This window comes from Pararge aegeria, chromosome Z (genome assembly GCF_905163445.1).
Source record: "Pararge aegeria chromosome Z, ilParAegt1.1, whole genome shotgun sequence".
NCBI classification, from domain to species: domain Eukaryota; kingdom Metazoa; phylum Arthropoda; class Insecta; order Lepidoptera; family Nymphalidae; genus Pararge; species Pararge aegeria.
The window spans coordinates 7,147,096-7,169,149 of NC_053208.1; the positions used below are offsets into that span (position 1 = coordinate 7,147,096).

Below are 22,054 nucleotides of genomic sequence, written 5' to 3' on the forward strand. Positions count from 1 at the left end.
ATCATAATAACATCACGATAATAGCTATCCGTAAGTCAACTCCCTTCGAAAGCTTTATGGGAGAGTCTGCACATGGTACTAATAGAAAATCCTATGCCATAATAAACTTTATTTTCTATGTAATTAGGACGTATTTGCTTGTTCCCTTGGCAGGTTTAATGACAAGCAAAGGCAACCAAGAAAATGACATGCGATAGGTAGGCAGAAACGCTCGCTCTATGATTTGTAACAAATCACCATTGGTTGATTGAGTAATATTGTTTGTATACCTTTTTAACCCTCGATGTAAAACATGGTTGTTATGACTCTTGCCGTTTTTATCTGTTGGTCTGTGATAGCGCTAAAAAAAAAAGTATTGTAAATTGTAAAATGATGTTAAAAAAGAGCAATCTGCTGTGTTTCTTCCCGGCTCTTCTCTATGGAATCTGCCTTCCGAACCGGTGGAAGAGACACTACAAACAGACTGACTCGACGTTTCAGAAATTCTTATATTAGGCCTACTTGAAATAAATGAATTTTGAATTTGAATTTTTTGAATTTCAAAACTGGTGATATATTTTTTTTTTATTACTAACCTGTTCAAGACTCAGCAGGTTCTTATTTATTTTATTTTATTGTGGAGTATTTTTATGATGTATTTTTTTATACGCAGCACATATACATTTTATGTATATTTGTTGCGTGACTTTTCGCTCCAATACCGAAGCATTTTTAGGAGCTGTTAGTTTTACATAGTACAATAATTGCATAGCATCAGTATTAAATAACTCAGAAATTTCTAAAATATAAAATCACAATGACGAAGCTGGCTTTATTACATGGCACGTATTTGTAAAAAGATATGCCATCCCGCAGCTAGGTAATTAGACCCACGATTAGGTACAATATATATAAATATATTACTTATAATTTGAAAATCTGTCATATTTTCCTACTTTTTATAAACAAAATAAAAATATAAACTAAGCTAATCGCATCGTACGACGATCGCAGGAGGAGGGTTTTTGACAACTGTTTTTTGATCTGAACTCAAAAAATGATTAAAGTAAGAGCATTTATAGTGTTATAGATTTTTTACAACAAAATTACATTTGTTGCATTATTTGCATGATGCTTTAATTTTGCAAATAAAGACATATTCTATATTCTATTCTAAATTAAACCTATGTTTAGTATGAAACTTGCACGTTGTTAAATTTAGCTTATTTTAGAGCTTTCTATTATGTTTAATCATCGACTAATGTGTGCTTACTAAGGACTATTATTACAAAATTTTACAAAGGTATAATTAAAGAAGACCTACAATTATCCTTTAAATTACTTTGTAGTATCTCTTGTAAGTTCAGCCTACTTAAGCTTTTTTATTTTCTTTTCTACTTACACAAAAGTAAAATTATTTTGTAATGCATATGTTTGTAATGTACTTGTGTATACATTACAAACTAATTTAGCTTGCGTGTGTATATACGAACTATTTGTGTAAAGTTATCTAAACGATGGAAAAAACCGCATCAAAATCCCTTGCGTGTTTAAGGAGGAGTTCGCGAATAAACAGACAAACTATGAATTGAAATTGTTTTATACTATTTAAAGATAGAAATTCTAAAACATAAGGTAAGAACCTAGATTAAAACGATTCGTTCCATAACGGATTGACAACATGTGCAGTCTGCATATCAAAATCTCATTTTTGAAAATTTATATCCTAAACAATTCACCCGCTCCCTTTTATTTATGCATTATCAATCGATTATTAATGCGATGAAGCCGATGATGCGACAAAATTCTTTCAAAGTTGCAAATTCTCTGGCCCGCTGACGAAAAATTGATTGAGGTATTGTATAAAAACATTTCGTATGCGCATACATTTAATATAGGTATCGAAAATGATGTGTGCACTTGGATGAACATTTTATCACAGCAAATACCTACTAGGAATAATTTCTTTTTTAATTGAAATAAAAGATAAATACAACGCAAGTAGAACTTTATATTTATCTAAATTGTATCTATACAATGTTGCAGATTTGACTATATCCTCGGAGGACCCGGGTTCGATGCCCGGCAATTTGGGAATTTATAATTTCAGAATTTTTTCTGGTCTGGTGAGAGGCTTCACCCGTTCAAAGTCGTGCCTTTAAGCGATTTAACGTTCCGCTCCGGTACGATGTCGCGTAGAAGCCGATTAGGGGTACGGTTTTATTATAACTGCAATACCATCTTCGACTGCAGCATCCATCAAGTGAGATTGCTGTAAAGAGCAAACTTGTAGTGAAATTTAAAAATACGCTTACGCCATATCCGTTGTACTGAATAAGGGTAAAGGGTTCGTTTTATAAATAGAGATTATTTTAAAGAAGTACAAAAAAAGAAAATAAGATGATGAGAAGATGCTGGGATTCGAACTCGGCCCTACGAAAGTGTAGCCGAAGTCCTAGATACTAGGCTATCATTATTACACGAAGAGTATATAATAAAACCATTTATGAAAATAGGTTAATATATAAATAGTTTCTTTACCATGTAGATTATTACTACATTGGTTAACTTACCAATTAGCAACTTTTAAGTGTTCCAACCGCACTCTGGTCTCAGGAAGAGCCCATGAGCGAAATTCAAAAACAACAAATTTCAAAATTATTTTTTTAAGAGTAGGCCTTGTTTATAAGTACTGTAGAGCAAACATGGTATAAACGGTGTATTAGGGTAGATGGACATAAGGTGTCACTTTTATAGTATGTGTTTCTTTCATACCGTGCAAACTGTCGCTCATCATTAGGGGGGCCGTCTACTCGGTTCGCTTATTATTGTAAGATAAGAAAAAACCTTGTTCACGAAGCACTTGATAACTTTGTAATCATTTTAATAGTTTTTGTGGACTAGGATTTCAATATTATTAATAACAAATCGCCGCACTAACGTTGTCTGTCGGATTTCCTCTTGCTAAAGGTTGTCTGGGCAATTTAGCGATAAGACCGCCTTTGCACGCTATAATGTTCACTGTTTCAGCTTCTTAATTGTTTTTTTCTGTATTTGTATGTGTGACATAGTGTTTAAATAAACAAACACAGAACATAGTAAAAAGGATGCCACTACTTTAGTAACAGCTATTTTAGTTTAGTCTAAAAATTGCTGTTTGCAACCGAATTAGACCAGAGTCTGTTTGTTATCAAATTGTAAAGAGTTTATGAATGAACAATTACACTTTTTAATAGAAAATGGACGGAAAGCCCGAAGCGCTATGTCGGGTTTGCGGCGACAAAGCTTCGGGCAAGCATTATGGGGTGCCCTCCTGCGACGGCTGCAGAGGTTTCTTCAAACGCAGCATACGACGGTAAGCCATTCTTCATATCATCACCATCGATCTATTACCTACCTTACCTACTGCTGGGCGGCTAGTATGAGCAGTATTCCTGTTTCTCCCCGGGGATTTTTTTAAAAATCTTTTTGTTCAGTTTTATCAACTCTGCACTGCACTGCACTGGCGCACGCGGCACGGGTGTAAATAATATCCAAATGAGAAGTTTTACCCCCGTTTATTAGTAGGAACACGTACATATATACGTGTAACAACGGGGTAAATTTTTTTTTATTCCCTTCGCAGTGCTTTGGCAGATGGCCACGTAAATAGATAAAAACAATCCCTGATGCGTATCATGCTAAAATTTCAGCTCGATCGGTGCAGAACTTTTAGAGTTTATGAAGCGCACACAAACCAACATAACATTTTTATATATATAGATTATAATGTTATGTTGTCTGTTTTAACTGCCTCGTTGGTGGATAGCGTGTTAAACTACGGGTCAATACGAAGTTCGGAGCATAAATGTAAGGAGTATTACTGTTAAAGAATTTTCAAAAGCTCGGTGTCAGGAAATTGGTGGCGGTAGCCCCCGTCAGAGCCATCGGTTCCGGTTATGCCGCATTCGAGGAGCGTGATTGGTTTATGCTCTAAAACTCTCGTATGAGAGAATTTCCTCACATACGAGAGAAGACGATCGGGAGTCCCAGCAGTGGGACGTTATTGGGTTGCGGGTGATGATGATCATGACTGCATTTAGCAATGCTAGTCAGCCCTCAGGTCTCTTTTCCATAACCCAACTAACAGACCAGAAGAACTTGCAGGCTATTTTGTAACCTTGGGTAATACAGATTGTTATCAAGAGTTTAGAACACAATTCTATGTTCCAAAATTGCATTTAAACGTTATTGTTAACGTATATATTTGCAGGGCGTCGGGCATGTTTGCCGATGCCGATAAGCTCCTTAGAGTCGTCGCTCAGGCATCCCCTGACAGCCTATTTATTAAACATTGGTGAAAAGTGCACCAGATTCCAAACACGAAATAATATAAAATAGTTGGATTTTAATTTTAATTTTAATTGAAAATTTAATTTATTTTTTAATTGAAATTTAATTTATTATAATTCTTAATTCTAGATTTTAATTAATTACTGTTTTTTTTATTTATTTATTTATTTTAAAATCTGTCTTACATATTTATTTTGTGTTAAATTTTGTATATGGACCTGAAATAAAATGATTTTATTATATTTTTATATTTATTTTTTATTTTTTTATATTTAGATATCAATTTCATTACAAGTATCACTAGCGAATTCGATTATACACCGACCTCAGCTTAGTAATGGTATGTTTTGGAACTTATAATTTACTGAAGCCTTTTGCGGTTCTTTTTACTGTAATATCCTGCAATCAGTCCTCGCTTATAAGCAAATGTTTTGCTTGACATTTTATAGCTTTTATTAAATTTCTTATTACAAATTGTCATATTGAGGGGAGACTGGGTCTACTCTATTTACTACTACACAATTGCAGTTCTTCCTTTACGTTACTGATCCTCAGATCTTTTGCAGATAGGGTCGATAAGCATGTTGCCATTCTACAGGCTTATATCGGCTTCAATTGTTTTTATAACCTGTTGACCATCACTGGACCTTATTCACTTGTTTTAAAGTTACTTATCTTGCCAGCACTGCCCAGAGAGTAGCCAGTAGAAGTATGGGCAATTTGAGCTACAACGCAAGGTTCCATTTTACTCTGACATGACAGTGTTTCGATACTCGAAAACGTATCTATGGTTGCGAGCGTCATAATTTTACTAAGGATACTGCAATAAACTATAAAGCAGTTGTAACATATTAAGGAAATGTTATAAATAGTTATTTCTATTCAACTCAAACACTGACACAACAACCAATTATATTCACTACACTACACACGCACTTTGTACTATTACATTTTCTATTGTTGTCTATCACTATACATATGTATATTACACGTATAACATCTATATTACATTTGTATTGTTGTGATATCCATCAATCTACGAAATAAAAAGCATTGTCATTGTCATTGTATATTACTTAGATAGGTAATTTTTTTGCCTGGCAACTCTTGCCACACAAGGTATAGATTTTCGTAATCTTTGTTTAGGAGAGGTTTAATTCATTTATCTAGAATCCAATGTGTAATTAGTATGCTTATTATATATATTATTGTATTAGGTATACTGTGATAAAGACCATCTCAAGTAGGTATTGTTGAAATTTTAACTTGTAATAAGTATTTGCATTCTACATTGAAATGTTTACCTAATCCTTCACCCAGCGACTTCTGTACTAATTTTGACTGATATTTTAAATTGATAGATTACACTCTGGATTATCATAAGGGTTCTTTTTTTATACAAAAAAAAAACTACGGCTCCCACGCGATTTGCAAAAAATTTGTTATACTTACTTCGCAAAAGTTTAACATAACAAATTGCCTCAACATAAGACCTGTAATAGCTATGCCCCGCAGTCAGTGGCGTGCACTCAATTATTTACCAGGGTATGCATACAGCAAGAAGATTGCATAAAATGGCTAAAATTCTAAATAGAGTTATATATCAATTTTATGGTAGGCAGTGATTTTGCACATGTATGAAGTGCACGCCACTGCCCGCAGTGTTTCCCCAAAGGAGCCTATACACATTGCAATAAAAAAAATTACATGTACAGACTTATTCACAGCAGCTAGCACCGTGAAGCGCTGCTATTATAAATCAAACTCCGAGGAATAATATTTCTATGGTTACCACTATTATCACTTTCCACTCTAACACTTTACCACTATGTTTTTTTTTCTGTATTGTGTTTGTGTTTTGTTACAATAAAGTTATTCTATCTATCTATTTATATAGTTCCTTTTAAGGTTGTAACTTGTTATTCTCTTCAGGAATCTGGAGTATATTTGCAAGGAAAATGGCAGGTGTGTTGTGGACGTGAGCAGAAGGAACCAGTGCCAAGCCTGCCGCTTCTCCAAGTGTCTTCGCGTCAATATGAAGAAAGATGGTATGTTTATTTAAGCTTTTACAGCAATACAAGGAACCCTAGCTAAAGCCCTCGCTGAAATGGCAAACGCAAGCCACAATTGCTGACCAAGTAAGAGGCGCAGCATACCACCCCGGCCAGAGGAGTATTCACTAAGCGGTTATCTTACTATGTAATTATATATAATATATTACATAGTAAGATATTACATAGTAAGATAACCGCTAAGATAGTAATTATATATAATATAATTACATAGTAAAAGTGGTGTAATATAATATCTTATATCTTTAAACGAGCAATTCTTGTATATATACGAGTATAATTGGAATCACGGAAACGGCTCCAACGATTTTCATGAAATTTAGTATTCATTTTTGCTTGGATTCATTTTTAGAAAATGTCATTATACTTATTTGTGTTTTCTGGTAATTTGGTACAGACGAAGTAGCACGGGTCAGCTAGTTATAGTATATATGTGAAAGTGGGGATGATTGCTACTCAATCTCGCAAAAACGGCCGAACGAATTTGGATGAAATTTGACACGTAGCCTTTGACATAGGAAAGAACATAGGCTACCTTTTATTCCTATTCCTTAGGTTGTTCTCGACGGAAAATTTAAAATTGTTTACGAGCTAAGCCGCGTACGGGCGTTGAAATTGGGTATGCATGCCACCTATGCTATGGAAAAGGACATGCACTTTCTATACCGATCTCTTAAATAGTTGCCGCGTTAGGATTAAAAATTATTAACGAGCGAAGCTTTACACCCAATTCTGCATTCACGCAGACGAAGCCGCGGGCAGAAGAGAGTTTGAAATAAATTAACCCACCGCTAACCCTCTTGACTGCCGCCAACGAAAGTCGTATGCGATATTTACTCTCGCGATATTTTTAGTAATTTCAGTAAACTACCCACCTGGCGCCGCGGTTGGCGCTGTGGTTTAAGTGGGGCGTCTTGGGTTTGTTCCCTGCAGGTGCAATATGGTAAATTCTAATTTCAGATTTTTCTGTCGTTAATTTTGTTGAGCTTCGGCCGTGGCTAGTTACCACCATGCCGACAAAAACAAGAATAAAATATCAAAGCCTTCGCGGTAGACTATGTCGTAGATCCTACCACTACAATCGTCTACTTGTCTTTTAAAGTCCTGCCGAAATCGGCTGAGCCCTTAAAGCGACAAATATCTATTAATAACATGTTAATAAGGTAATATGTACTTATTTGTTTCACGCGATTCATTAAAACCATCTCCATGGAAAAATATGACAAATATATTAATGTAACGTTGTATTTTTTTATTTACTTATTTATATTTTTCATTCAAAGAGGAGACTCGTACGTTGGAATGGGCCGGTAATGTTTTGATGATGATGATACAGATTTTATATTTCCAAAAGGTATAGGTAAAAATACTTAAATAAAAATACTTGCAAATAACTGCAAAAGCAAAACTATGATAATTGCAAACAGCAACGTCGCATACTGATATTGAATTCTGTCATGTCACTCTCTTAACTGTATGGAATGAAATACTTGTCTAAATCATGTCCAGCTATATTAGAGTAATAGGCCCTTTTATCGTTTCATAGTTCATGACTGCTGACAGGTTAACTTACCTGTTTGAGTGGCCATATATGTAATTTCTTCGTATAATTTTTATATAATTCGAAGTTATTGAAGTGAATATAACAAAGAATATTACAGAATACGTAAGTACTTAAATATGGTGCTGACTTCTAGCCTAGGCTTCGACATCTGTTTCCCCTGCACTCACATTTAGCTTTTCAGCAATAAGTACGTTTCGAAATGAAGTGATTTAATTTAAACTAAAAACGGGCTTTCTTAAAGGGTTTCACTGGCTTTATAGTAAGTATAGGATCCCGATATAAAACGACCTTCACCGAGATGGTTAGAAATTAAAACTACCTTCACCGAGATGGTTAGTTAGAAACTAATTATGAATGTCATCACGAAGAGGCAGACGCAAGGATTATTTTTCATGCTTCTAAAGCGAAGCCAGGCTCAAAAGTTTTAATTAAAGCTTGTGATATTGACGTTTTGATTATAACCCTATACCATCGTGTTCATAATTAAATAATCTTAATTTTCATTTAATTTTAATTCAATAATCAGACCGGTGAAAAATGCTAGTATCGATTTACCTGATTTTACCTGGGTACCCGAGAGTTGTGACGGGAAAAGAGTAGGCAACTTAAAGTCTGCATATTCTATGGGCTTCATACTTTCGATTGGTATAGAATTTGTCTAATAATCAAACCGGTGAAATGTTTAAAAAAAAAATTTTTCTTTTCATTATTTATTAATCCGATGATGGTGACGGCCGATTGGCGCAGTTTGCAGCGATCCTGCTTTCTGAGCCCAAGGCCGTGGGTTCGATTCCCACAGCTGAAAAATGTTTGTGTGATGAGCATGAATGTTTTTCAGTGTCTGGGTGTTTATATGTATATTCTAAGTATTTATGTATATTATTCATAAAAATATTCATCAGTCGGGCTACTTTGGGGCTAGATGGCGGTGTATGTATTGTCGTTGCATATTTAAAAAAAAAAAATCATATCCTGGACTGAAATTTGTTTGCCAACCCATATGCAATATATTTATTGACATATTAAATTAAATATTAAATACGTTTCATCAAATAACCATCTCGGTGAAGGTCGTTGTATATCAGGATCTTAGACTATTAAGGGTGAAGGAGAACATCGTGAGGGGCCTGCTTGCATGTGAGTTTTCTTACCGTTCTCAAAGGCGTATAAAGTCCACCAATCCGCACTAGGCCAGCGTGGTGGACTACGGTCTATATTCTTCTCATTCTGAGAAAAGACTCGTGCCGTTTCGTGGGCCAGTAATGGGTTGGTAAATACAATGATGTTGACTACAGAATATATTTAAAAGAAAGTTTGAAGCAACACCATTACACACAATACAAATAAATTCATTTTTAATAATTACAATTGACATTCAAAATTCTTTAAAAAAGTTAGTTAGCGGCAAACTATTTCTGTAGTAGGTAATACAATCTCTGTAACAAATTTCACCAACTCGGTTAAATCGTTGCGAAACTTTCGTTTTTACAATATTCTAGCTTCTGCCCGCGACTTCGTCTTTGTGGACTTCAGAATTGGGTCCAAACCTTTTCTCGTTTACAATAATTACTAATCCTACCGCGGGAACTTTTTGAGAGTACGGTATAGAAAGTACTTACATTTCCTTTTGCATAGCAAAGGTGACATGCATACCAAATTTCAAAGCTGTCTGCCTGATTAGGTCGTACACAATTTTCAGTGTCCCTCTGGAAATACTTAAGGAGTCGGAATAAAAGGTAGCCTATGGCAAACAAAGGCTACATTACATGCATCAAATTTGATCCAAATGCGTCAGGCCGTTTTTGCGTGATTGAGTAACGTATATCAAAACAACCGCACTTTCACATTTAAAATATTAGTAGGATAATAGTTTTCTTTAATTATTTGTTAAAGATTCCTATATATATATATATATATATATATATATATATATATATATATATATATAGGAATCTTTAACAGATAATCTTTTATAGGAATTATAAAAAGAATTTACCTACTTAATACTCTTTAATTGTATTACTGATGCACCGTCTATTTCTTACTCCGCGGAGTGGAGGCACTGGAAATATTTAATAGACAAGATCAATAGGTCAGTACAAAGTGCGAAACACTAACCACTAGATCAACGAGGCGTTTAATAGAACAGCTACGGTTATGCCCCGATATATAATTTTTTCGCCCCAATTCATCTGCAAATCCCGATTTTTCGAGATCGTTCACACCAAATTGAACGCGAGCAGAACAAGAGGGCACTTGTCTCAATAAAGTATTTATTCAGGCTTCCTCCGAGCAGCATGTCTTTTCCATTAGGAGACATTTCAAGTATTTGCGGTACACAAGTGTCAGGGAGTGACGGGAAAAAAGCCGGGGGGTGGATTGTGGGTGCCCTCCGATCACACCACGGGTCTGCGTTCACACGCGGCCGACCTACCTCCACTACGTACCTACTGTGGTTGCGTACGTAAAATATAAAATTAATTACTTACCTCTAGAGTGACAGGCAGAAGTAGGTTTGCTTATTGTTAATATAGCTATCGTTACTAATATTATAAATGCGAAAGTGTGTTTTATGTCCTTTCTTCACGGCCTAACATAGCAAAGATTTCGTTAAAAGGAAGGAGAGTAATACGTTTATTCCAGGAAAACAGAATGTTTCCCAGAATTTGTAAACAACCTTAATAAACACGGTCGAATAACACAAACAACATATAGTACAGAAGTATATTATAACGCGTACTTGACCATGTATAAGGCTAGTTAGAAAAGGCGGAACTTGCCGATACAGTATTCACATAAGTACATCATTTTGACGGCCGATTGGCGCAGCGACTTCGATTGTGGTTTCGGTGGGTTCGATGGAAAATTTTTGGCTGATGAACATGAATGTTTTTCAATGTCTTGTTGTTTATCTGTATGTTATTAGTACATATGTATATTAATTATAAAAATATTCATCAGTCATCTTAGTATCCATAACACAAGCCACGCTTACTTTGGGGTTAGATGGCGATGTTTTGTCATAGTATATTTATTTATTTATTCTAAGTATCAATTATTGATTTTCATTTTTTTTTAATGTTAAGAAACAATGCTTACAAAAACAAAAAACACTATTAAAAATTTATAAGGAAAAAAACCACCCTCCGCTTGCGGGGCTTTTGAATGCCCAAGCAACCGGCGGTCAGGGCTCCAGAGTGAGGAACCTCCTCACAATACGCGCCGATTCAAGGACTAATGCCTTCTGTATCCGACCCTTGATCCAACAACCAAGCAAAAGCTTCTTAAGATGTTGGTCGAAGCTTTTCGCGAGAAGACCACTGACTGTAACGACGAACGGAACAATAACTGTCGACTCAACATTCCTTATTTATTTATTATTTATTATTTATTACTATTATGAATCCACTGTCAGTCCACAACAGGGCAACGGTCTCCTCTCAGAAAAGAAAGGTTTAGGCCGTAGTCCACCACGCTGGCCAAGTACGGTTTGGTAGATTTCACTAGCCGCGCCATTGAGAACATTATGGAGAATTCTTGGGCAAGCAGGGTTCTTCACGCGTTTCCCTTCCGAGTTTAAGATTTTTTAATGGCTTAAACTAAGAACGCACCTGTTCGAACTTGTTCCCGAGAAAGGAAAGTAATTTTTTATTTATTTTTTAAAGCCTATACCAAAAAGTGCTTAGAACAGTGTGTCCACAACTTAAGAAAAGCACGATGAAATAAATTAGGGTCAAGGTAATATTTTTGCGTTATCCTATCACTGCTCCTGCTAAGGGAAAGAAGAAGGTACCAGAGCACGCGGTAAATCACCGATGAGATGGATGGACCAAGTGAAGGCCTCAATCGAGGCTCCTCTACATGAATACTTAAGAAAGGCAACCGTTAGGGAAGAGTGGCGACGGATTGTAAAGCGAGCCACAAAACCCAGATGACGAGAATGACCTGTCTGTCAAGTCTGTAACGACTAGGAAGAATCATTGCTATGAAATTTATGTGAAAACTTTGAGCTCTTCGACAACGTTTACCTGTACCCTTAGAACAAAATATGCTCGCTCGCAACCGAGCAGTCGTTTTCGAGTATCGAAATACTTAGAGAACAATTACTTACGAGAACATCAGAATATAACAATTGATGTTATTCAGATTGTATTAAAGCTCCAACTTTCCTACAATTCTTCATCTAGGGCTTATGGCAGAGCGTTTGTAAAATGAAACTCACAACTGCAGGATTTGCGACTCTAAAACAAGTAGTATTAGAACCACTTTACTTTGACAGTACAGAGTTTGATACTCCTCGATTGCCAGCGAGCAAATCACGTACTAAGTCTACTATCTTCTTCTTCTTTTTGGTTTATTTGTTCTGCGCACAGAGCGATTGAAGCATTGTCAAGTGTTTATTCTGTGGTCACGTGTTATTCTTATTTATATATATATATATATTTTAAACGAGGAAACTTTTTACATTGAAAAAATAAAATAAGTTTTAAAAAAGGAAACGGAAGGCTACTATCTTGTACTAAAGATTTGACTAAAAAGCACACGTCCGTTTCCGTGTTAAACTTTGCGAAATACCGATGTTTACCTAAACGGTGTAGAGATTTCCGCCTCGCGATGTCACATGATAAGTAAAACGTCGCTCGCACTCCCCGGTATGTTTATATTTGTTCATCAAATTGATCGCACAACTTGCATGCTTGAGGCAGCTGTGGTGTGAACTACACCCAGCCTTCAGCACTTGTCATAATATTTACTTACACTAGTAATTTTATCCACCAATTTTGCTTGGCAAATGTACCCCGACTCTAAATGATGTTTAATTGAAAGGGTGCGACAATCTGGGGTTGATCTTCTCATTAAATTATATTTGTGTAGTTTAAGAGAATATTTTACTCTTCAACATGCGATACCTGCTCTTATCTTTCATCTCTCACAAGAAGAAGAAGAATAAATGAAATATGAATTTTGAATTTTTGAATTTTTATCGGCCTCTTGTCGTCGTTGCTGTAGTGTTTAAAAATTGTTAAAAATTGGGTTTTTCGACAAGAAATCACCAAAATCGTGGAAATCACGTAAAGCCATCACCGATCTCGTTTATTGTCACTAACATGTAATGCAATAATAACTTTAAATGACCACTGGCCGGCATTGAAGCAGCGTGGTGGGTCTATATTCTAATTCTCTCTCATGAAAACAACAAACATGTTCAGGTCGTAGTTATTGATGTTACACTTTTGTTGTTGAGTGATTTTTGCATTTTGAATTATTCTATTTTTCTCCTTCCCTCTTTAATGAAGGGCGTTATAAATCAAATAAAACCAAGTCAATTATTTCTTCATTCAAATAAGCACATAGACTGCACTTTTGACGCGTTCATTCCATACAGTATGTGCACATAGTAGTGAGTAGTCATGGTGATTACATACATTCTTATACTTAAAACTAAAGCTATGAGGGTTCCAAACGCTCCCTGGCCTAAGAAGAAGCCTTCAACAAACATAGCCGAGTGTTCTTTTTGTTATCACCATCTCACATAGTCATTTAAAAATATTTAAGAAGCAGCCTGGTTAGCGCAATAATTCACACCCAAGCTATTTTATCGGTTACGTAATCCTTTATACTACTCGTATAAATTTCTATAACCTTTCGCTACAAACTTTAAACTTTTTTAGAGACATCTCCAATATATCATCCGGTAACTTATTGTAAAATTGTATACACATTCCTTTAAATAATTTACTTATTTTTAGTGTAGTGTATTGCACTGCAAGTTTATTTTTATTTCTAACGTTCAAATGATTGCAGTCACAATTTCCCCTTAAATTTAGATATATTTTTGTGAACATACATTCAATTTTCATTATTTTTTTTTAATTTATTGTTTCTTTTTTTTCTTGTATAATTCTTAATGTGGTGTACAAATAAAGAGTTATAATAATATAAATTATTAATATAAATTTTAAAATATACATTGGCTATGACTGTCATCATTTTAACACCTTTAAGTTTATTTTAAATGAATCTCTCGGTACCATTTTATAAATCGCACGAACAGCCCTCTTCTGTAGCACGAAAATTGTGACAATATCGACAGCATTACCCCATTTTTAATTTTGTATTTGAAACTTAATAATTGTTTTTATTTATCTTTTTTAATTTACTTACTTTGCTGTAATTTTTTTAGAGGCATTTACTATGTTCTACTTTTGTGTTATTGGTAGTTGGTACCCATACATTTATTGTAGAAGGGCGTTAATTGGTGCGACACCGTTTATACTACTGCAACAGTTATCGCGGCACCATGTTTATTGTGTTAATTCTGTACCCTTACCAATATTCTGAATAAATAAATAAAATAAAAAAAATATAAAAATAAAAAACTTATGTTTTATAAGAATAAAGACTAAGTTACAATTGCAAGTTGTTTTAGTTGCCTGATAAATACATTTTGAATGAAGATAAGGCATATAGAGAAAGAAACTGAAACAACATTTTTTTTTTGACATAGGCAACCGAGTATCTCTATATCCCGTGTAGATACCTATCTCTAATGCAAAAGCGTTTATGCGTGGAGAGGTTATAATAGAATAATGCTTCTATCCCATAGGAACTATGCATTTTTCCGGGATGAAAAGTACAATCACTCTAATTTCTGAAGAAAGTGTAGTCTAATTCATAAACCATAAGCTATCACCGCTTCCACTGAAAACTCGTGCTAGTATAATGCCAGTCACTTTGCAAATAGTACGTGTATATCACTTGCAAAAGTTACTTGATTAAGTCTATAGCTTGATCCAATAGCTCGTGCAAGAAACTTGCGCGAATGTACTTGTACGTGGAAACGCGCCAGATTGCATGAAATCTTTCAAATCGCCATTCATTTAGTTATAATGGTTAGACACGCGCCAACCTTTATGCGGCTTTTCTTTTGTAATTGACAGACCAAGCAGATGGCCTACCTGATAGCGAGTGTAAAACCATCGCCTATAAACAGTAAAGTTCGTAGGCATGCAAAGAACACGACCTAGATTGGGCCGCCCCGTGTCCATAAACCTGAGCCTAGGTGTTAACTATCGTAGTAGGCGTAGATGTGCCTGTAGTTACACCGGCAACCACACCCCTCAGACGGGAACACAGAAATACTTCCAAACTCTGTTATAAAAAACTCTCTACTACAAAGTGGTCAAAGCGTAAGTCAAGCCCCAAAACTCGTTTAAGTAACCGAAATTTTTTGTTACAGCGGTTCAACACGAGCGTGCACCGCGACCAATGATCGATCAGCAACAACTTGCTATCCAAAAACTGAGATACAGTTTATCAAGACAAGCGCCATTCTTACAGGCAGCAAACCGCGTCGCACTGCCCAACTTCCCCCCATATTCCTACACAGCACTCTCCGATAGAATGCATAACTCCGTATTAGAAAATGCACCTTTTCCCACGATATCAAGTTTCACAGAATCGATGTCAATGGATGTATCCAACCTGGGACTTCTAAACAACTCAAGTCCACTCGGCACCTTCAATCCGTTTAAGATTCCGCTATTCTCGACTCCCGTGCACTATCCTGTACCGCATCCCGGATATTTATCGACAAACATGTTTTACCCTCCAATAATAAACCCCGATAATACGATGTGTGGTGATTCACAAAGTAAGTGTACTCAGGCTGCCCGCACACACGTCAATATTATTGACAATATTATGCATGTTCACAATAACATCGCCTGTGTGCAGGGTGTATCGAAGAGTTGAAAAATTTGGTAAAAATATTGTCAATAATATTGACCTTAGTTAACAAAAATGCTTTAAATCGCTATAGGATATATGCGTCCCGAAAATTTTACGAAATATTTAACGTAAACTAAGTGAGATCACGCATTTATTAAAACTTTCTTTGTTCTTTGTTCAATTTTATCTTAAAAAGGAACTTTTGATTATGCATACAGTTTATTTCCATTGCAGCTTGATTATGGTTATTGGTAGTATAATAAATATTTATAAAATATGCCTTAACTAGGTAGTTTTTAGATATTTAAAAATATCAAGAATTTGTATTTATTTGGTTGGGGAAAAAGTTTCTTCACATTTTTTAAGAAAATTCAAGACATTTTTTAATACACTTTATTTACATTTAACTAGAGTATGTCGGTACCATTTTGTTCGGTAACTTTTTGCCGTCTTGTAGGTAGCTGTTAGGCAGTCCTTTCGTGATGTTAACCTGACACTGCCTTAAGAATTCTAAAGAGACCGAAACAGATGGAAATCTGAAGGTGCAAGGTCAGGACTATACAGCGGATGCATTAAAATCTCCCAGCCAATCTCTCTTAATTTTTGCTGAGTGGCTAAATATGTGTGAGGTCTAGCGTTATCATGATAAAAAACCATACCCCTTCTGTTGATTAATTCCCGCCGTTTTCTCTCAACTTCTTGCTTTAATCTCATCAGTTCGCAGTAGAGTTCAGAATCGATGGCCCTAACTGGTTGTAAGGTTATGAGCTACATAATGAATAATGCCCTTCCAATCCCACCACACACACAGCATCACCTTGTTGCGAGTTATCCCGGGTTTCGCCACAGTCTGTGAAGCCTGACCGGCCTTTAACCACGACCTTTTTCGCACGTTATTTTTGTACATGATCCACTTCTTGCGGCTTGCGGTGCATTTTTACCTTTTTTGTAGTAAATTTTTAAAATTTATCGAATTTCTTCATTAGATTGACTCATCTTCACAGTACGAAAAACCAATAAAAATCACACATTTTCTTATTTGAATTTGGGATTATCATTTTTAAAATTTAAACTTTTATTGACACCAAAACCAGCCAGGTACTAATAGTTTAGCCACAGAGATTTCATTACAAGTTTAAACATACTATAATAAAATACTTTTTCCCCAACCTATTATGACGATTTACGAATAATTAACATTAAAACGGGAATAAAATTACAAATGCATTAAAATCACGAAAAAGTTCTTATTTTCTTTAGAATATAAAAATTATCTCATTGACTTTACTTATTCGACAGTTGGTGTATGAGTTCAATATACTCCTCCAATTTTAATCAGTTCTAGGAGAACTTACTTAGATTACGAGGAAAAACGCCTTAATTATAATCTTCGCTGCACAAAGCACGCTTAGGGACAAAACTCGACTTAGAATCTATATTCTAAACCAGTGAAATTATCATAATGAAGAATGGAATGTAATTGGATCAACCTTGAAATAAAGAATATCTATTTCTATTGTCATTAATTATGAAACCAATGGCGTAGTTTCAGGTCATATCTAACGATTTTTAAATCATTGTCGTTTATTTACATGATCCGCTGTTATTTACATTGATATGATAGGTTACTAACTACCGTTTATTATATTTCAGAAACAAACCCAAATAGCTTAAACTGCACCATATATCAATCTTTGTACCACGGCGATATATCTTTAAAACCAGACTCTCAACATTCCGAAAAAGTAAAAGACGATGAGGTTTCTAGCTCAGAGGAAGCTAACAAAATTTATAATTTCAAAGAGGATGGAAGTGAGAATTAAATTCATATTTTTATTTTATTGTATTAAATTTGAGTTAAACTGTTATTAGCGATAGATAATAAGTTAGATTGATATCATGTGTTTTACTGCATTTGCGAAGTTAATTTTGTTTCTTATCAAGGTATTAGGCCTATATCACATCATTAACCATCAGTATACCTATAAGACCTATCTACGTATAAATTGCGTTGCGATTTCTACTGCGAACTAATGTTTAGTCTTAATATTGTATCCGTAATAATTATATATTTTATAAACTGATACTGAGTTTACATTGTATTTTATATAAGCTGTTACATCTTAGTGGTTTGGCTTTGGTTTGGTTTCACTTACGGTGGGCCGAGTTCTAATCCCACCACGCATTTCTAACTCTACTAAGTTATGTACGTTAGCAATTAAAATATCACTTGGTGCAACGGTGAAGGAAAACATAGTGTGGAAACCTGCATGACGACGGCCTAAATTCTTCTCATTAAGGGAGGAAACCCGTGCCCTTTAGTGGGCCGGTAATGGATTTATATGATGATGATGATGATGATTTTAGCCTAGATGACGATGATGATGAATTACTCTGCAAACAGATTAACTCTACTAGTCGGTATTGGAAGAGTTCAACAAATGACTTTTTTGCCATAATGCGTAACAAAGCAGCCTTTCTCCTACAGCGTTTACGTACCAGCGACAACGGCATTCCCTGCCCTATACTGTGCCACTGTGTGAGAGTAGCAATCGGGCGAGTGTAATGTTGTTTTTTTTATTATTTATTTTTATTATTTAAACTAATCAATACTAACTTAGTGGTTAAGGAAAAATTGTAACTAATATACTAACAATCTATGGATGGAAACGTCTGAATTAAATTATTATTATTATTATTCTTTTTCATTTTATTTTTTTTCAATTCTTAACAATGCTTACAAAAATTAAAAAACACTATTAAAAATTTATAAGAAAAAAAAACACCCTTCGCTTGAATGCCCAAGCAACCGGCGGTCAGGGCTCCAGAGTGAGGAACCTCCTCACAATACGCGCCGTTTCAAGGACTGCCTTCTGTATCCGACCCTTGATCCAACAACCAAGCGAAAGCTTCTTAAGATGTTGGTCGAAGCTTTTCGCGAGAAGACCATTGATTGAAACGACGATCGCAAAAATACCGGTCGACTCAACATTAGTATTATTAAAAAATGGGTTGTTTTAAAATTTTGAACATGCTCTTTTTCCAATAAAATAATTAGTCATAATTATCATTTCAACCCATTACCGGCCCACTACAGCGCACGGGACTCCTCTAAGAGTCTGAAGGCTTTAGGCCATAGTCCATGCGATCTAACTAGATCCCCCCGAAAGAGAAGCCGAAGCACTTAGCACTGGGCTATTGCGTCTAAAAATATAATAATTATCTATAATGCATACGTATTGGTTTTAGATTACAGCACCAATCAGCACTCACCGAGCAATTTCGAACCCCCACTCCATTATGTTGCGAAAAGTTTTGATCAACACCACCATTCTTTAAAGACTGACAAAAACGATATCATAGTCATAGAACATATAAAAGGCGCTAAAGAGATTCAACAGACTGAGACTATAATAAAGCGTGGTGAAAATAAGGATTACAAGATGGAACAACCTGGGTCTGTAGTTCCAAACATTGAGCTCTACGACCCTTCGGCTAAATTGTTGGTTGCTACAATAAAATGGTTACATACAGTACCAATGTTTGAACAAATGTCGTACAGTGAACAAACCTGCTTGCTTCACAGCAATTGGAAAGAGGTTTTCTTATTACATGCCGCACAGTGTTCATTTTACTTTGATGAAGGTGAGCTGTTATAATCTCGCGGGTGATAGTATTACATATGATATATTTTTTTTAATGCAAGTTAAGTCGTCTCGTATACAGTCCCAAGTTTCGTTTAGTTTGTGGCGGTCTCCACACTAATTAACTAGATGGCACCACAATGACTCCAAGGAATGAATCCAAGGATGCCAAAACAGCATTGCTGTGTTCCGGTCTTTTTTATTCCCAGTACTTCATTTGAATAGTTATGTTGACAAATTACTATAAAGATTTTGTCCGCCCAAAAAGTTCTTTTAAAAAATAGATGAAAGTAGCGTCCCTGTCTAGTGCAATTAAAAGATCTATCGTGAAACCATCCTAAATCCGACATAGCGATTACTGACCTTTCTTGTTGTTTTATCACGTTTTATTCCACAGATCACGTATCGTCAGTTATCACATCTAAACACCCAAACATCAAGGAGGAATTAAGGAAAATGTCAACACTTTTTAAGAAGATAGCGCTAAGTCGATTAGATAAAACTGAATTCGATAGCTTGAAAACATCTCTATTATTCAGAACAGGTAATTATATATTTCATAAATCCTGTACCTTCGTCCGTCTGAATCTAAATATTTTTTATTGCAAAACGGTCAGGGTAGTTTTTTTTTTGTAAAGATCCTTTAAAAAAAAAAAATCATCCGGCTTGAATGACTCCCAAACTTAAATATAGATTTAATTTATCGCATAATATAGTGCTAGCATAGTGCCTTTTCAACGAAGAACACAATAAAATGGACGGCATTATTTAGAAACTTGACAGTTCAGTGTAGACTTAGCACGTAAAGATTTGTGTAGGACAGAAGAGACATCACCTTTGCTCAGTGGAATTTGCCTTTTATAAGGATGGTAGCAACATGTACTTATAGAAGATATAATTTACGTAGTGATCTCCGAGGCACAAGGGTGATCACTGAGCAACACAAATTTCCTAACTTCGGGTACTGATTTTTTTTTAGCGGAAAACCCCAATATTTAACAGTTGCCTTAACACGGACTTTGTGATGCATATAGTTAAACATACTTCCCACCAGATCAACGAAGCTGTAGTGGTTTATCCGCGTCCCCGTAAAGGGTACTGCGGCGTTGCAATAAAATTACTAAACATTTTGTCATCTGCATCCGTTATCTATCCTCATTAACGGGGACAGAGAGCTGAAAAAAAAATAAAAAACTCATCCCGTTGTTTCCGTTATTTGTGCTAAAAAGAAACTAAGTACATCATAAAATTCCTCCTCATTCTTCTTTCGCTTATAAGAATAATAGAAGTATTAGAATAGACAGCGTTATCTCACTGTCCATTTCATTTATACGGATAAAACTATTTAAACCGATCTCTTGTTTTTTAGGCTACAGAAATATTTAAAATTCTTCTGGTAACATGATTTTCATCTCTTCGCATTACTGACTTTTCATCCATCCCTTCGAATCATTCATGACACGGGCGTTAATAAAAACTAATAAAATACTTCATCATATCAACCCGTTACCGACCCGCTACAGGGCACGGGTCTCCTCCCACAATGAGAAACGGTTAAGGTCGTTGTCCACCACGCTGGTCCAGTGCGGATTGGTGGACTCGACACACCTTTGAAAATATTATGTAAAGCTCTCAGGCATGTTCCTCACGATGTTTTCCTTCACCCTTGAAGCAAATGATATTTTAATTAAGTACTTAAAACGCACATACTCGTAACTTACAAAAGTTGGAAGTGCGTGCTGGGATTCGAGCTCGGCCCCTCGAAAGTGAAGTCTAGCACATACCCACTACATACATATCACTACTTTTTTTAAATACTTGCTTCCGTTACTTTAAATTAAAAATAGTTATTTCATAGCAAATCAAATTTTACAGATGCCCTAGACTTCTCCAGACAGACACAAATGGAGATATATCAAGAGAAGACGTTAATACAACTGCAGCGGCATTGCGCTGAGAAGGAAGCCTGCAGGTTTGGAAAGCTCATGCTACTTCTGCCCAGCGTGTGTTTCGTAGCGAACCGAGGATATCTGGAACACCTGCTATTCTCCACGCCGCCTGCTGACGACATTAACGCAATCCTCACCCGGATATTCAACTACACCTCTATGTAATAGGTTTACCTCTAGTACCTCGTAATAGGTTTACCTCGGTAAGCCTCTACCTCTGTGTATTTTGTTTTTATTCTACTACATGTTAGCCCGCGGTGAAGCGGTGATAGCCCAGTGGGTAGGACTTCGATTTCGCTTTGGTTGTTCGAGTTCGAATCCCATCATGCCCCTCTAACTTTTATGTGCGTTTTAAGTGATTGAAGTTATTCGGATACATTCGGGATAAAAGTGTCCAGGATGAGGCTCTTAAGATGCCAAATTTCATGAAGCTGGAAGCAAACGAACAGACACAATTTTTGCATTTACTATATTAATTAGTTTTTTTAACTTGTCCTATTAGGTACGTAAACAAGCTTTTTATTATTTTATACTGTAAACTAAACAATAAAAATAGATGGTAAACTTTTTAAAAATTAATAAAATATGTTCTTTTTTCAAATACATTAAAAATGTAAAGACAAGCTTACGACTAAGTACCAAGTATACCTACTTAAGTATTTACTTAGTTCTTTCTAAGTTTGATAATAAAATTGTCATAGTAACGTTACATATCACCAGCAACTACATATAGAAATGGCCAAGCTTAAGGAAATACCAAGTAAAAGAACTCTCATGAACTTT

General features: G+C 35.5%; 1 protein-coding gene across 1 annotated transcript; it reads left to right on the forward strand.

The window, feature by feature from the left end:
* The first annotated feature begins 3,218 nt into the window (after positions 1-3,218).
* Positions 3,219-21,436, forward strand: LOC120636440 (nuclear receptor subfamily 2 group C member 1-like). The gene is made up of 7 exons (XM_039907917.1): positions 3,219-3,334; positions 6,244-6,359; positions 15,188-15,601; positions 17,332-17,490; positions 18,928-19,323; positions 19,720-19,866; positions 21,198-21,436. Exons 1-7 carry the CDS (start codon positions 3,219-3,221, stop codon positions 21,434-21,436), a joined length of 1,587 nt encoding a protein of 528 aa, XP_039763851.1.
* The last annotated feature ends 618 nt before the right edge of the window (positions 21,437-22,054 follow it).